Raw genomic sequence first — 15472 nt, 5'->3', positions numbered from 1 at the left:
CTTTGTGACCACCTAGAGGGGTTGGATAGGGAGGGTGGGAAGGAGATGCAAGAGAGAGGGGATATGGGGATATAGGCATACATATAGCTGATTAACTTTGTTATACAGCAGCAACTAACATAACAATGTAAAGCAATTATACCTCAATAAAGATGTTAAAAAAAAACGATTAGAAATGGGAGAGCAGGAGTAACCAGAAAATCATGACCTTCATACAGAAGGCAAGGTACATTTGAACTATGCCAGAGTTGGGAGGTAAAAGCACTAGGGGCTAGTGGCACACAGGCTGCATGCCACGCCAGTGGAACAGAGGGGCTGGAAGGGAAAGCCCTCAGAGGATTTGGGCAGCAGAATTCTAAGCTTCTGTCCCCAGTGGCCATTCTAGATGGTTAAATTAAGGGTCCTCAACTTTTCTATGCTCGGTTTTCAGTACCAGCATTTTTGCACCTTATGTATTTGCACTGTCAATCTCCCTCTTAACATCAGCAGAGCAATTATTCCCATTACGTGGTTACATAATGATACTTCCTAACAGCCAACAGTTTGGTTTCTTCAGTGTCACATTCTTTGCTTTTGGAGCTAGTCTGCAATTATAGCATTTGTGTGTGGGGTTTTGTTTTGTTTTGTTTGCAATATTTTTCAAACTGTGTTTCTGGGACCCCTGGAGGTGGTATCCTCAAAGAGCTTACAATCTATATGGAAAGGGAGACAAACCATCAGTAACCATAAAGGGAGACCAATGCTGGGATAGGTGCAATGGGAGAGCAGAACAGGAACAGCCACTCTTGTTTGGAGGTGTCAGAGAGGGCTTCTAAGAGTAATGTGGTCTTGGCTGAGGGCCAAGGATGAGAAGGAATTAGCCAGGAGTACAACCTGAGGGGGCACTTATTATAAAGCCTCAGTGATCAAGATAATGTGGTACTGGCATAAAGATAGACAAATAGATCAGTGGAAGAGAAAAGAGTCCAGAAATTGTCCTACAAATATATAGTGAATTGATTTTTGAAAGAAGTGCAAAGGAAATGCAATAAAGAAAGGACAGTCTTTTCAACAAATGGTGCTGGAACAATTGGATATCAATAAGCAAAAAAGGGCTTCCCTGGTGGCGCAGTGGTTGAGAATCCGCCTGCCAATGCAGGGGACCCGGGTTCGATCCCTGGTCCGGGAAGATCCCACATGCCGCAGAGCAACTAAGACCGTGCACCACAACTACTGAGCCTGCGTTCTAGAGCCCGTGAGCCACAACTACGGAGCCCGTGAGCCACAACTACTGAACCCTGCACACCTAGAGCCCGTGCTCCTCAACGAGAGAAGCCATCGCAATGAGAAGCCCGTGCACCGCAACAAGGAGTGGAACCTGCTCGCCGCAGCTAGAGAAAGCCCATGCGCAGCAGTGAAGCCCCAACACAGCCAAAAATAAATAAATTAATTTTTTAAAAAAAGATTGAATTAGATTGTGTTGTTTAAAAAATTTTTTTTTCAATCTATACCTTGTACTGGATACAAAAATTAATTAAAATGCGTCATAGGGACTTCCTTGGTAGTCCAGTGGTTAAGACTCTGCACTTCCACTGCGGGGGGCATGGGTTTGATCCCTGGTCAGGGAACTTAAGATCCCGCATGCCATGTTGTGCAGCCAAAAAATTATAAATAAATAAATAAATAAATAAATAAAATGTATCACAGACCTGATGTAAAACCTAAATGTAAAACCCTAAATGTCGGGCTTCCCTGATGGCACAGTGGTTAAGAATCTGCCTGCTAATGCAGGGTACACAGGTTCGAGCCCTGGTTGGGGAAGATCCCACTTGCCACAGAGCAACTAAGCCCGTGCACCACAACTACTGAGCCTGCGCTCTAGAACCTGCAAGCCACAACTACTGAGCCCACGTGCCACAACTACTGAGTCCACGTGCCACAACTACTGAGCCCACATGCCACAACTACTGAAGCCCACGCGCCTAGAGCCCGTGCTCTGCAACAAGAGAAGCCACTGCAATGAGAAGCCCTCGCACCAAAACCAAGAGTAGCCCCTGCTCACCGCAACTAGAGAAAGCCCGCATGCAGCAACGAAGACCCAATGCAGCCAAAAATAAAATGAATAAAATAAATTTATTTTAAAAAATCCGAAATGTACAAAACTTCCAGGAGAAAAACTTTGTGACCTTGAGTAAGGAAAATATCTTTGATTCAATACCCAAAGCACAATCCATAAAAGAAAATAAACTGGATTAACAAAATTCATAACCTCTGCTTTCAGAAGACACTGTTAAAAGAATGAAAGGGTTAAGTCACAAACTGGAAGAAAAAATATGCAAATCACATATTTGATAAATGATTTGCACTCAGAATAAAGGACTCGAAAAACTCAATAATAGGGCTTCCCTGGTGGCGCAGTGGTTGAGAGTCTGCCTGCCGATGCAGGGGACACGGGTTCGTGCCCCGGTCCAGGAAGATCCCACATGCCGCGGAGCGGCTGGGCCCGTGAGCCATGGCCGCTGAGCCTGCGCATCCGGAGCCTGTGCTCCGCAACGGAAGAGGCCACAACAGTGAGAGGCCCGCGTACCGCAAAAACAAACAAACAAACAAAAAACTGTAAGAAAAAATACCAAGCAACCTAATTTAAAAAATAGGGTCAACAGGGACTTCCCTGGTAGTCCAGTGGCTAAGATTCCATGCTTCCAATGTAGGGGACCCGGGTTTGATCCCTGGTCAGGGAACTATATCCCACATGCTGCAACTAAAAACAGATCCTGCGTGCCACAATGAAGATCCCACACGCAGCACGTGGCAACGTAGATCCCAGGTGCCGCAACTAAGATCCCGGTGCAGACAAATACATAATAAACAAATATTTTATAAATAAATAAATAAAAATAGGGGCAAAAGATTCGAACAGACATTTCACTAAAGAAGATAAATATCTGGGGACTTCCCTGGCCGTCCAGTAGTTAAGACTCTGCACTTCCACTGCAGCGGGCATGGGCTGGATCCCTGGTGGGGGAACTAAGATTCCTGCATGCCACGCGGTGCAGAGAAAAAAAAAAGATGTATATCTGGCAAATAAGCACATGAAAAGATGCTCAACATCATTAGTTATTACAGAAAAAAATTAAAACCACAATGAGACAGCACTAAACATCTATTAGAATGGCTAAAATTAAAAACACAGCCAAGGGGACTTCCCTGGTAGTCCAGTAGGTAGGACTCTGGGGGGCCTCTGGTTCGATCCCTGGTCGGGGAACTAGATACAGTATGCATGCTGCAACTAAGAGCTCGCATGCCACAACTAAGAACTCCTCATGTCGCAACTGAAGATCCTGCGTGCCACAACTGAGACCCAGGTGCAGCCCAAATAAATAAATAAAGACAGCAAAGTGTTGAAGAGAATGTGAAGAAACTGGGATTCTTATACACTGCTGGTAGGAATGTAAAATGATACCATCACTTTTGGAAAACAATTAGGCAGTTTCTTAAAAAGTTAAGTGTACACCTACAGTGTGACTCATCCAGCCAGTGATTCCATTCCTAGGTATCTTCCCAAGCGAAATGACAACATACGTCCACACAAACTCTGTACATAAATGTTTATTACAGCTTTATTTATAATAGCCAAGAATTAGAAACACACACAAATGCCCATCTGCAGGTGAATGGATAAACAAACTGGTACATCCATATAATGAAATCCTACTCAGCAATAAAAGGGAACCAACTACTGATACATACAACAGTGATGAATCTCAAAATAATTAAGCTGAGTGAAAAAAGCCAAGACAAAGAAGTATGTACTGTACGATTTCATTTATGTAAAATTCTAAAAAATGCAAACCAATATACGATGACAAAAAGCAGTTTAGTGATTAGCGTATGGGGCTGCGAGTGAAAAGATGGTGAAATTACAAGAGAGCAAGAAGCAACTTTTGGGGTGACCTATATGTTCATTACCCTGAGTATGGTGATGGTTTCATCTGTATACACATATGTCAAAAATTTTCAAATTGTATACTTTAAATAGCTACAATTTATTGTATTTCAATTACCTTCAATACAGCTTTTTTTTTTTTCCTTGGCTGCCCTGAGGAGGAGCAGTGAAGTCTGGGTCCCTGCAGACAGGTGAGCTGGGACTCTAGTCCCCACTGCATGCCTGGCTTGTGAGGCATAATGTCTGCCAGGATTCACTGCACTGTGGCCCTTATTTATCCCTCCCTGTTCATGTGCAATGCAGTCACCACAAGAAGCCCAGGACTCCAGGTTACCCTTCATCCGTCTCCCAGATTCTAATTCCCATGCAGTCCTTTCTGACCCCATTTCTTCTCCATCTCCTGAAACATTTTCATGGCCCTCTGAAAAAAATGTCTATATTCCATATTTAATGATAATACATGTTAGAGACATCCTGTCCCATTCTTTTTTTTTGGTTTCACAGCACGGCTTGTGGGATCTTAAGTTTCCCGACCAGGGATTGAACCACGGCAGTGAAAGCACTGAGTCTTAATGACTGGACCGCCAGAGAAGTCCCATGTCCCATTCTTTTTATTTATTTATTTATTGTCCCATTCTTTTTAAAAAAATTTTTGTCCCATTCTCTTTTGAACCCACTCTGACTATGCTTTTGCCCCCACCACTCCACTGAAACTTCTCATCAAGGTCACTAATAACTGTGTTGCTAAAACCAGTTGTCATTTCTCAATCCTTATCTTATTCCTTGACTTATTAACAGCAGCTGGCACAGTTGATCACCTGTTCCTTCTTGCAACTTTTTTTTTTTTTTTTTTGGCCATGCTGCGCGGCTTTCAGGATCTCAGTTCCCTGACCAGGGATTGAACCTGTGCCTCCTGCAGTGGAAATGCAGAGTCCTAACCACTGGACCACCAGGGAAATTCCCAATTTTCTTCCCTTGCAGAATGTATATAGTCTGCTACTATGTGTTAAGTATATATTTATTCCCTCGTAGTATATATATTTATTCAGGAAACGAGTTACAAGAGTTTATCTCCTGGATAGCTGGGGGGAAATTATTTTCACTATGTATGCTTTTGCACTTATTGAATTCTTTACTTTTTGCATTATAACTAATTGTGAAGGGGGACCCCAGCCACTTCCCCTATACCTTCTGAACTTACCCTTTTGCTCAAGACTCTCAGTCCCTCTTATTTTTCCCAATCAGTTCCTTTTTGGCTTCCCTTTTCTCCCAATTGATCTTGGACTCCACCGAACAGTCATGACTGAAATAGCACCATGATTTCCATGTTTATATTCTCAAACCAGAGCAAACCAAACTAGTGGGCGTGAAGTGGTATCTTATTGTTTACTACCAGACTTGAGTGAAGTCCAGAGTCTTTGCCAGGGCCTAAAAAGCCCCATGTGATCTGGACTTATCTTCCCTAACTTTATGTACCACAGGTACACAATCCCTTGTCTGCAACTAAAAAACCAAAACAGCTCTAAAAATCAAGATATTTTTGAACTCATATGGCAGCAAAACCTGACATAAAACTCATGTTAGGTAATTTAGTCTTTCTTTTTTCTACATAACATGACTATTCTTATATTTTACTGCAGAAATTTTAATATGTTTGATGCTGGGTGCTGTTCCAGATCACTTTGAGAATGTTAAACAGTATATGCTCTGTATTACTGTTCTAAAATCAAAAAGGAATTCCAATGCAAATAAGTTTTCAAGGATTTCAAGTAAAGGATTGTAGACCTGAACCACTTCCCCCCAGCTCACTTGAATTTAGTCACTGCTTGCCTTGCTTTTTGTGACATGCCAGGCATACTATTGCCTCAGGGCATTTGTACTTGCTATTCCATCTGCTGGAAAGCTCTTTCCCCATTTATCCAAATGGCTTGCTCCTTCACTTTAATTTTCTAGTCAAATGTTATCTATCAATCTTATAAGGCCACCTTATATGAAACTTACATAAAACTGCAGCACTACCTCATGCCAGACTGCCTTCTCACACTCCTCCCCAACTAAAATATAAAGCTCTATGAGGGCTTCCCTGGTGGCACAGTGGTTAAGAATCTGCCTGCCAATGCAGGGGACACGGGTTCGAGCCCTGGTCCAGGAAGATCCCACATGCCACGGAGCAACTAAGCCCGTATGTCACAACTACTGAGCCTGCGCTCTACAGCCCGCAGGCCACAACTACTGAAGCCCGTGTGCCTAGAGCCCATGCTCTGCAACCAGAGAAGCCACCGCAATGAGAAGCCCGCGCACCACAACGAAGAGTAGCCCGCGCTCGCTGCAACTAGATAAAGCCCATGCGCAGCAACGAAGACCCAATGCAGCCATAAATAAATAAATTTTTTTTTTAAAAAAAGCTCTATGAGACCAGGGACTTGATCACTGCTTATGTCTTTAGCACTTAGAAATGTCTGGCACACAGTAGGTACTCAATAAATATTTTATATTACTTAAACTACATCAAAATACTATGATATAGGAATGACTGTCCTAAGATTAGAAAATTGAAGACAGAGAGGTTAGGTAACTCAGCGAAGGTCACACAGATCAAAGTGTCAGAGATGCGACTCAACTCTCTTAGGTTCTTAACCGGATGCCTGTTTTGTTTTCTCTTGCTTTGGCTGCGCCATTCCCTGACCAGGGATAGTACGTGCTCCCCCAGAAGAAATGTGGAGTCTTAACCACTGAACCACCAGGGAAGTCCCTGGACGCCTCTGTTTGAATAGGCAACCTGGACTCAGAAGCAAAGTGTTAACCACATGGGCAATTAGTATTTACTGAACAAATAAATGAATGAATGTAGATTTTAGCCCATGCTTTCATCTATTGCTCAGTCTCTGTTGACAGGCCTATTAGCTTGTTAGTGCATATGAAATGCACACCCCTCTACACCTAACAGTTACTGAAAGAATAAATAAGCTAAATGTGTAAACTAAAAAACACATTAACCTAAATAGTGTGATAGGCAGTGAATAATTTTTTCCTCATACATGCTAAGCTATGGAGAGGTAGGCAAAGAAAAGCGAAAATCCAGGAATTGAGGTTGAAGGAAAGGGTGGTTCAGGACCTCAATGAATATTTTTTAATGTATCTTTATTGGAGTAAAATTGCTTTACTATGTTGTGTCAGTTTCTGTTGTACAACAAAGTGAATCAACTATAAGTATACATATATCCCCATATCCCCTCCTTCTTGAGCCTCCCTCCCATCCTATGACCTAGAGGGTTCTCTCTAGGTCTTCACAAAGCATCCAGCAGCTTCCCACTAGCTGTCTCTTACTTCGTCCCAGCTTCCCCTTCCCCCACTGCGTTGAGTGCATTCTCTACGTCTTCGACGTTATTCCTGCCCTGCCACTAGGTTCATCAGTACTGTTTTTTAAAAAAGATTAATTAATTAATTTATAGCTGCTTTGGGTCTTCGTCGCTGTACGCGGGCTTTCTCTAGTTGTGGTGAGTGGGGGCTACTCTTCATTGTGGTGCCTGGGCTTCTCATTGTGGTGGCTTCCCTTGCAGAGCACGGGCTCTAGCATGCAGGCTTCAGTAGTTGTGCCACGTGGGCTCTGTAGTTGTGGCTCACAGGCTCTGGAGTGCAGGCTCAGTAGTTGTGCTGCACAGGCTTACTGTTCCGCAGCGTGTGGGATCTTCCAGGACCAGGGCTCGAACCCGTGTCCCCTGCACTGGCAGGCAGATTCTTAACCACTGCGCCACCAGGGAAGCCCCCATCAGTACTGTTTTTTTAGATTCCATATATGTGCGTTAGCATACGGTATTTGTTTTTCTCTTTCTGACCTACTTCACTGTATGACAGACTCTAGGTCCATCCACCTCACTACAAATAACTCAATTTCGTTTCCTTTCATGGCAGAGTAATATTCCATTGTATATTATATGCCACATCTTCTTTATCCATTCATCTGTCGATGGACACTTAGGTTGCTTCCATATCCTGGCTATTGTAAATAGTGCTGCAATGAACATTGTGATGCATGTCTCTTTTTGAATTATAATTTTCTCAGGGTATATGCCCAGTAGTGGGATTGCTGGGTCATATGGTAGTTCTACTTTTAGTTTTTTAAGGAACCTCCATACTGTTCTCCATAGTGCCTGTATCAATTTACATTCCCACCAACAGTGCAAGAGAGTTCCCTTTTCTCCACACCCTCTCTAGCATTTACTGTTTGTAGATATTTTGATGATGGCCATTCTGACCAGTGTGAGGTGATACCTCATTGTGGTTTGTTTTTTTTTTTTTTTTTTCGGTATGCGGGCCTCTCACCGTTGTGGCCTCTCCCGTTGCGGAGCACAGGCTCCGGACGCACAGGCTCAGCGGCCATGGCTCACGGGCTCAGTCGCTCCGCGGCATGTGGGATCCTCCCGGACGGGGGCACGAACCCATGTCTCCTGCATCGGCAGGCGGACTCTCAACCACTGCGCCACCAGGGAAGCCCCTCATTGTGGTTTTGATTTGCATTTCTCTAACCATTAGTGATGTTGAGCATCTTTTCATCTGTTTGTTGGCAATGTCTTCTTTGGAGAAACGTCTACTTAGGTCTTCCGACTATTTTTGGATTGGGTTGCTTTTTTGATATTGAGCTGCATGAGCTACTTGTATATTTTGGAGATTAATCCTTTGTCAGTTGCTTCGTTTGCAAATATTTTCTCCCATACCGAGGGGAGGGTTGTCTTTTCATCGTTTATGGTTTCCTTTGTTGTACAAAAGCTTTTGTTTCATTAGGTCCCATTTGTTTTTTGATTTTATTTCCACTACTCTCCGAGGTGGGTCAAAAAAATCTTGCTGTGATTTATGTCAGTGTTCTGCCTGTTTTCTTCTAAGAGGTTTACAGTGTCTAGCCTTACATTTAGGTCTTTAATCCACTTTGAGTTTATTTCTGTGTATGGTGTTAGGAAGTGCTCTAATTTCATCCTTTTACATGTAGCTATCCAGTTTTCCCAGCTCCACTTATTGAAGAGGCTATCTTTTCTCCATTGTATATTCTTGTCTCCTTTGTCAAAGATAAGGTGACCATATGTGCATGGGTTTATCTCTGGGCTTTCTATCCTGTTCCATCGATCTGTATTTGTTTTTGTGCCAGTACCATACTGTCTTGATTACTGTAGCTTTGTAGTATAGTCTGAAGTCAGGGAGCCTGATTCCTCCAGCTCCATTTTTCTTTCTCAAGATTGCTTTGGCTCTCAATGAATCTTGACCACAGGGAATTGACCTGAAATCCAATACCTCACAGGTGCACATTGGGCCAATGGCTGGAAGAGCCCAGAGGTGTCTACCTGGCTTTACACATTGAGACTGGAGAACACATCTGAAATGTTAGGGAGGTGCTGAGACTGGTTAACTTTCCCCCTCCTAACAGTCCACTAAAACAAGCTGGAGGTGAAGGGTGGGGGGGTGGAGGCAGGGGCTTAAAGGTTTATATCATCTTTTCTGTGACCAACTACTAGAACGTCAGTCCACAATAGCTTAAGCAGAGAAGGCTCCTGATCTTGCAGTCCAAATACCTTGAGAAACTCAAACTGACCCGTGGGCTACTTCTGACTACTTAAGTGGCTTTCTTTTCTGGGACAGATGATGGATGCCTACATAGGAGGTAACTTTCCCATAGGTAGAAATTGGATATCCTGGTTGCCCATCGGACACCATTTGAGTTCTTTGTAACTTGTGGATTGGGAGGTGGGATGGGGCTATTTTAGAACCTGAAGCACATGGAAAGTCCTTTTGTGAATTACTTCTAGCACTCCAAAATCAGTTTGGGATTATCCTCAAGTACCAATAGATAAACAGCTAACCAATTCTTAGCTCTCAGGCTCTTAGTTTAAGTCCATTTTTAAACTCATGGGAGAGCCAATTAAGACCTTCCCTGAGAAAAGGATAAGCTGTGCCTATAAACATCTCAAGAGAAATCTCAGCACTCAAATGATCCTGATTTACTACTTGAATCTGGTTTTATTGAGCAAGCTGGGATTTAGGACCACCAGGTTCAGCATTCATTTTCACCTTGAACCCTATTATTTTCTATCCAGTGTTTTATCCCTGGTGTAACAGGGTCATTACAGTGTAGAGGAATGAAAAAGCACAGATATTGTGGGTCTGCCCAAAGGATGGAGGGAGACTCTTGCCTACATTCAGTGTTTTAACAAACCGTTTCCCACAATGTCTATTTTTTAATTTTTTATTGGCTGCACAGTGCAGCTTGTGGGATTTTAGTTCCCAGATGAGGGATTAAACCCAGGCCCTCAGTGAGGGCATCAAGTCCTAACCACTGGACTGCCGGGGAATTCCCAAACAATGTGTATTTTTAAAATTTATTTATTTTTGCAGTACGCGGGCCTCTCACTGCTGTGGCCTCTCCTGTTGTGGAGCACAGGCTCCGGACGCGCAGGCCCAGCAGCCATGGCTCACGGGCCCAGCCGCTCCATGGCATGTGGGATCTTCCCAGACCGGGGCACGAACCCGTGTCCCCTGCATTGGCAGGCGGACTCTCAACCACTGTGCCACCAGGGAAAGCCACAATGTGTATTTTAATCAAAACTTCCAAGCTACTAGTTTAGCTTAATTCAGGGGGAAAAAAAAAATCACATAACCTAACCAGCAAAGTCCTTAGCAATCCATTCCCAAATGAATTTTTCAAATAAACATACATTTGACCCCTGAACAATACATAGGTTAGGGGTACCAACCAGTCAAAAATCCTTATATAACTTTAGAGTTACTCCTTCTTATTTGCCTGTGCTTTCACCACCTCAGGAGTCAACCAACTGTGGACTGTGTAGTACGTATTTATTGAAAACAAAACAAAAAACCCCACACAGTGAAACCCATGTTGTTCAAGGTTCATATTTATATCCCTAGCTGGTAACTTTCTAATTTCTGAATTCTGGAACAAATGAACCATTGTCACACAGATAAAATTAGGTACAGCCTTTTCCCATACTTTGCGTGTAAACTTCCTCTCTTGGGACTTACACAAATTTCTAGGAACGCCTCGTGTCCTGTACATTTTCACCCCATAGAGCAATGTACCATAGAAAGATGCAGGCTGGGTGAGAACTGGCTTACCAGCAGACCACAGTAGACAGGTGAATTTTACAAAGTTAAGGATCTGAATACAGACCCTTTAAGCTACCTAAATCTGAATACAGACCCCTTAAGCTACCCAAGTCACATGCTTCCTAGTAAATAAAGTCTTCTGTCCTCCACCAGGGGTATGCACACCTCAGTCTAAATCACTCCCTGATGTGCTCCTCATTCAATAACACTCCTTACCCTGATAGTTCCTCCCTGTTTTAAAGACCCCAGCTTAAGCCACTTGCCAGGCTGAATTAATCTAACATTCACAGATGCCTTAACTCCTCTCCCCCACCCCACAGCTATGCAAACTGGGGAGGCCAAAGGCAGAAATACGAAAGGTTTAACTCACCTGGATAAGCTTTCTCACCCCATGAAAACACCATGTGGCACTCCACAACTGAATACTTGGTAAAAGTAATTACAGTTCTATGATATACACCCCCACCACTCCACCTGACAATACATACTCAACATGCCATATGAAGTATAATTTCCACTTTATTGTCTTTCCAGGGAACAGTTATTTCTTTAGTCTTAAAGGACTTAGCTCCTTACATAGGCTTTGGTGGAGGTCGTGGGGCAGCACCCTGGAAGATAAAGAAATTAAAGAATTTTAAAAAAACACACACGGAAGAGTCCCCCCTCAAAGAACTTGACCACTACCTTCCCATCACTAACAATGTATTTGGGCCATAAACGTATGAAAAATTGTGGAACAAGATTACACTACTCAATCTGTAACAGATTCTTACAGCTGTTTAAAAGTGTCTCTAAACAAAAGTTTAGGTGTGGGTTTTCACAGACTTAGTTGATCCCATCCATAGGCAGAGATCTTAATCTGATATTCCTTGGGTCCTTCCTTATCTTTTGTCCATTACCCCTCTGGCTTCCCCATCTCCTCTTTAAGATACTCACAGCAGGTCTAAATCGGGGTGGAGGTGTTCGGTCCTTCCGGGCTTCCCGAGAACGATTCCTGACTACCTTGCTGTGAATGGCACAACTCACGCAGTAATGCAGTTTCACATACAGCTTGGGAAGCACATAGGCTAAGAAACAGAAAATGAGAGGTATGATATTAGGTATGGCACCACATTGCACTGTTCTTTCTTGTTCATCCTATCAGTCAAAAGTAAACTTACTTATGGGCTTCCTTGGTGGCACAGTGGTTAAGAATCCACCTGCCAATGCAGGGGACACGGGTTTGATCCCTGGTCCAGAAGATCCTGCATGCCGTGGAGCAACTAGGCCCGCGCGCCACAACTGCTGAGCCTGCGCTCTAGAGCCTGAGCTCCGCAACAAGAAAAGCCACTGCAATGAGGCTGGCTCGCCGCAACTAGAGAAGGCAGCACGCAGCAACAAAGACCCAACGCAGCCAAAATTGAATAATAAATAAATTTTTTAAAAAAGTAAACTCACTTAAATGTCTGTCAGGCATATCTACAAGATTTCACCCCCAAAGCCAAGCGTTCAGTTTCTAGTACCTAAATACACATATAACACAGTTCCACAAATGAATATCCCCTTACTGAGCGACCCTGTCAACACAGGGATTAAAACCACACCACAGATGTAATATCACTAAGAATCCAGTTCCTTCAGCAATTGCATCAGCCCTAATGCCTACTCCTGGGCCTCCTCCTGTTGCCTGAAAAATTAATTCGTCTTAAGAAAAAGAAACGATCAAAACGACATCATATTGCTCCAAAGATCACCCTTGTCGACCAAACTAGACTGCTTCGACTCTTAAAAGTCTTCAAAAGACTCCTTTCTACTACTCAAATGTTCGTCAACAATTCAAGAGTTGTTACATTTACGTTTTCAGCTAGTACTCCCGAAGTTTTGATACAGAATAAGCACTATAAGTGCTTTTGGAATCTCATCCCCTACACAGGCAATCACAAAATAAGGTTCAAAGACTGCAATACCACAAAAAGTCCCCCTCTGTCCAGAGAAGGCTCAAAACGGCGAACAACATAGCAAAAATATCATTCTCTTCTACTGACAACAATCCTAAAGGTGCAAGAAAATTCTTGGAGACGCTCCAATGAACAGAGGCTGCGGGGTGGGGGGAGACGCGGCAGGAAGTGGTTTTAGGTATTAGGATACTTGCACAGTTTGCGCGCCAGGAGCTCACTCACCGTCGAAAACACTCGCTTCGGAAATGTCCCTGACGGCTGCGGCCTCTACGATGTTCCGAATGACGAACTTCTTAATGGCCTTATCCTTGGGCACGCAACGGGCACAGTTGGTACAGCGAATAGGCTGCACGTGGCCGCGGCCCTTTTTAGCACGACCATTGTTCCTTCTTTTCTTGGTCTGCGTGAAAATGAAAACCCCATTAGGAAGAAGGTGCAACTTAACCCAGCCTATCCCCCCTTCCAGCCACATTCCACGTCGGTAACCCCCAGAAAAGTGCCACAGTGCCTCCACAAATCCCTCCAAGCCTGGAACAAACATACGCTCTTTCCGCTCCTCCACCATGGACCAGGTTTTCAAGCCCCCACAATCCCAAAATCTGCTCCTCTCAAGCCTCCACCCGGCCCCGCACATTCACCACGAGCTACAACTCACCATCTTGGAAGCGAGGAGGCGAAAGAGGATCCGGCTCTCCGACCGCCTCTCCTATATAGCGCGAGATCCCTACGCTCATGCCGGGAGATTCCTCCTAGACGTCTACTGGAAGCACGCCAAGAACGGAAATCCACTTTACTCAAATTTTCTTTATTATTCAGCGTTTCCGCTGAAATTTAGGGCAGGAGGTGTTTCTAGAGTTTCTTTTTCCGTGGCACATGGTGACGGTGGGACTATTTAACCACCTGGCGGAAGAAAATTGGAGTTATATGTTTCCCAGCAACCCTTGCGACGCCCTACCCCGGAAGTAATTCTGGGCGGCTAACGTTATCCTTTTTTGCGATGCAGGGCGGGGAAGTTCCCCAGCGCAGGGCAGCAAGTCGCCTTCCCAGTTAGAGGCCGAAGGGCAAGAGATGCATTGTGGGAGTTGTAGTGCGAGGTTGGCAGGCCACGGGCCCCAAGTACTGAGGCCGAAGGCGACACTGTGCCACCGGGGGACGCTCTCGGCTCGTTTCTCTGACAGTCCTGTTACTTGGTGCAAGATTGAGAAATGGAAGAAGGCGGGGGTGGGGTGGGGTGGGGGTGGAATAAAGCATTTTGTTAATTCCTCCTTTCAATACGGAGAAAACCCCACAATGAGGAGACATGGACAAGTGCGTTGGTGCTAGGGTTGTTCCTTGTTCGCTTTTTTATTCCTGGATCCCGCTAGCTCAATGCTAGGCACTGTAGTAAGCATTGTATAAATATTAACTCATTTAACCCTCAACAAGCCTATAAGGTAGGTTCTATTATTGTCCTTACTTTACAGATTGAAAAACTGAGGTGTAGAGAGGTTAAAATTGAGGTTGTCTGAAGTCCCGTCGTGCCAGTATGAGGTGTTCTGGCTCCACTATACTATGCTGTCTCTTACCTAACAAATGGATGGAGGTATATATAGCCTGAACTAGTGACTTAAGAGATTTGACTCAGACTCCTAGTAGAAATATATTTTACGTTGGTACTCAGTACATACACAAATGTACTCAGTACATACACACAAAACTGAGACACAGACTTCATGAAACAATACCCTTATGACATAAGGTGCACTGTTATGTTCTATTTTCTTTTAATAAGTGTTGATCAATCCCCACCAAGGTGATTTCACCACTCATTGATGAATCTGGCCCCCTACTGAAACATACTTTGTTCTGTCCGAGTTCCATTTACCTCTGGAGAGCCTTCAGAGAGTCTTTAGCCTTGAGCAGGAGTTGCTATTCATGGGTAGCCAACCACCCACTTGTCTCCAAAATGGAAGAAATTTGGGTGTCAAGGTGATCTCCCAGCATTCAGACCCAAGATGGTACAGATGGAGACCGACCCTTCATTCATGAGTCATTCTAAAGTCTGAATACACCAGATTCACTCTCCCTCCCACAACCCATTACGGTTTCCGTTAATTTGTAACCGACTTTATTGGGGTTAAAATTTATTTTCTAACTTTAGTTTTGGCTTCAAAACAACTATGTTCATGGTCTTTTTTGAGTTTCAATTTGCTAGTTTCAATGGGCCCTGGAAAATGATAGACTCTAGATGGAAGCATCTCCAGTTTTCACTTCAATATAGTCTCATGGAAAATACAAAGCAAACAATATTGTATAGAATGGCAATGAGGTAGATAGAACAGAAAAAGTTCAGTAAGGGGGACAGAAAATAGTTAATATTTAAGACAGAACCAAGTCAATGTTCCTATGTTGGCTTTTCTTTGGATTTTCACAGCCTGGGGGTTTCACTGGCTGGATTTCTGGGCTTTAAGGGATAAACACAGACTTTGGGTGAACACACCATATCCTTGGGTTCAAAGCT

General features: G+C 43.8%; 1 protein-coding gene across 1 annotated transcript; it reads right to left on the bottom strand.

Moving 5' to 3' along the window:
* Positions 1-11536: 11536 nt before the first annotated feature.
* RPS26 (ribosomal protein S26) lies at positions 11537-13725 on the bottom strand. The gene is made up of 4 exons (XM_059081256.2): positions 13628-13725; positions 13195-13372; positions 11972-12102; positions 11537-11643 (listed from the first exon to the last, which is right to left on the bottom strand). Exons 1-4 carry the CDS (start codon positions 13628-13630, stop codon positions 11608-11610), a joined length of 348 nt encoding a protein of 115 aa, XP_058937239.1. The 5' UTR covers positions 13631-13725; the 3' UTR covers positions 11537-11607.
* Between the last annotated feature and the right edge of the window lie 1747 nt (positions 13726-15472).

The sequence above is a fragment of the Kogia breviceps genome, chromosome 12 (genome assembly GCF_026419965.1).
Source record: "Kogia breviceps isolate mKogBre1 chromosome 12, mKogBre1 haplotype 1, whole genome shotgun sequence".
NCBI lineage: Eukaryota > Metazoa > Chordata > Mammalia > Artiodactyla > Physeteridae > Kogia > Kogia breviceps.
The sequence above is the reverse complement of the archived record's forward strand: the minus strand, read 5'-3'. Positions and strand labels throughout refer to the sequence as shown.

Coding starts and splice junctions, on each gene's coding strand:
- RPS26 (XM_059081256.2), bottom strand. Junction 12,103..13,194: donor CGAAGCGAGTGTTTTCGACG/GTGAGTGAGCTC, acceptor TCTGTTTCTTAG/CCTATGTGCTTCCCAAGCTG. Junction 11,644..11,971: donor CACCCCGATTTAGACCTGCT/GTGAGTATCTTA, acceptor TTTATCTTCCAG/GGTGCTGCCCCACGACCTCC.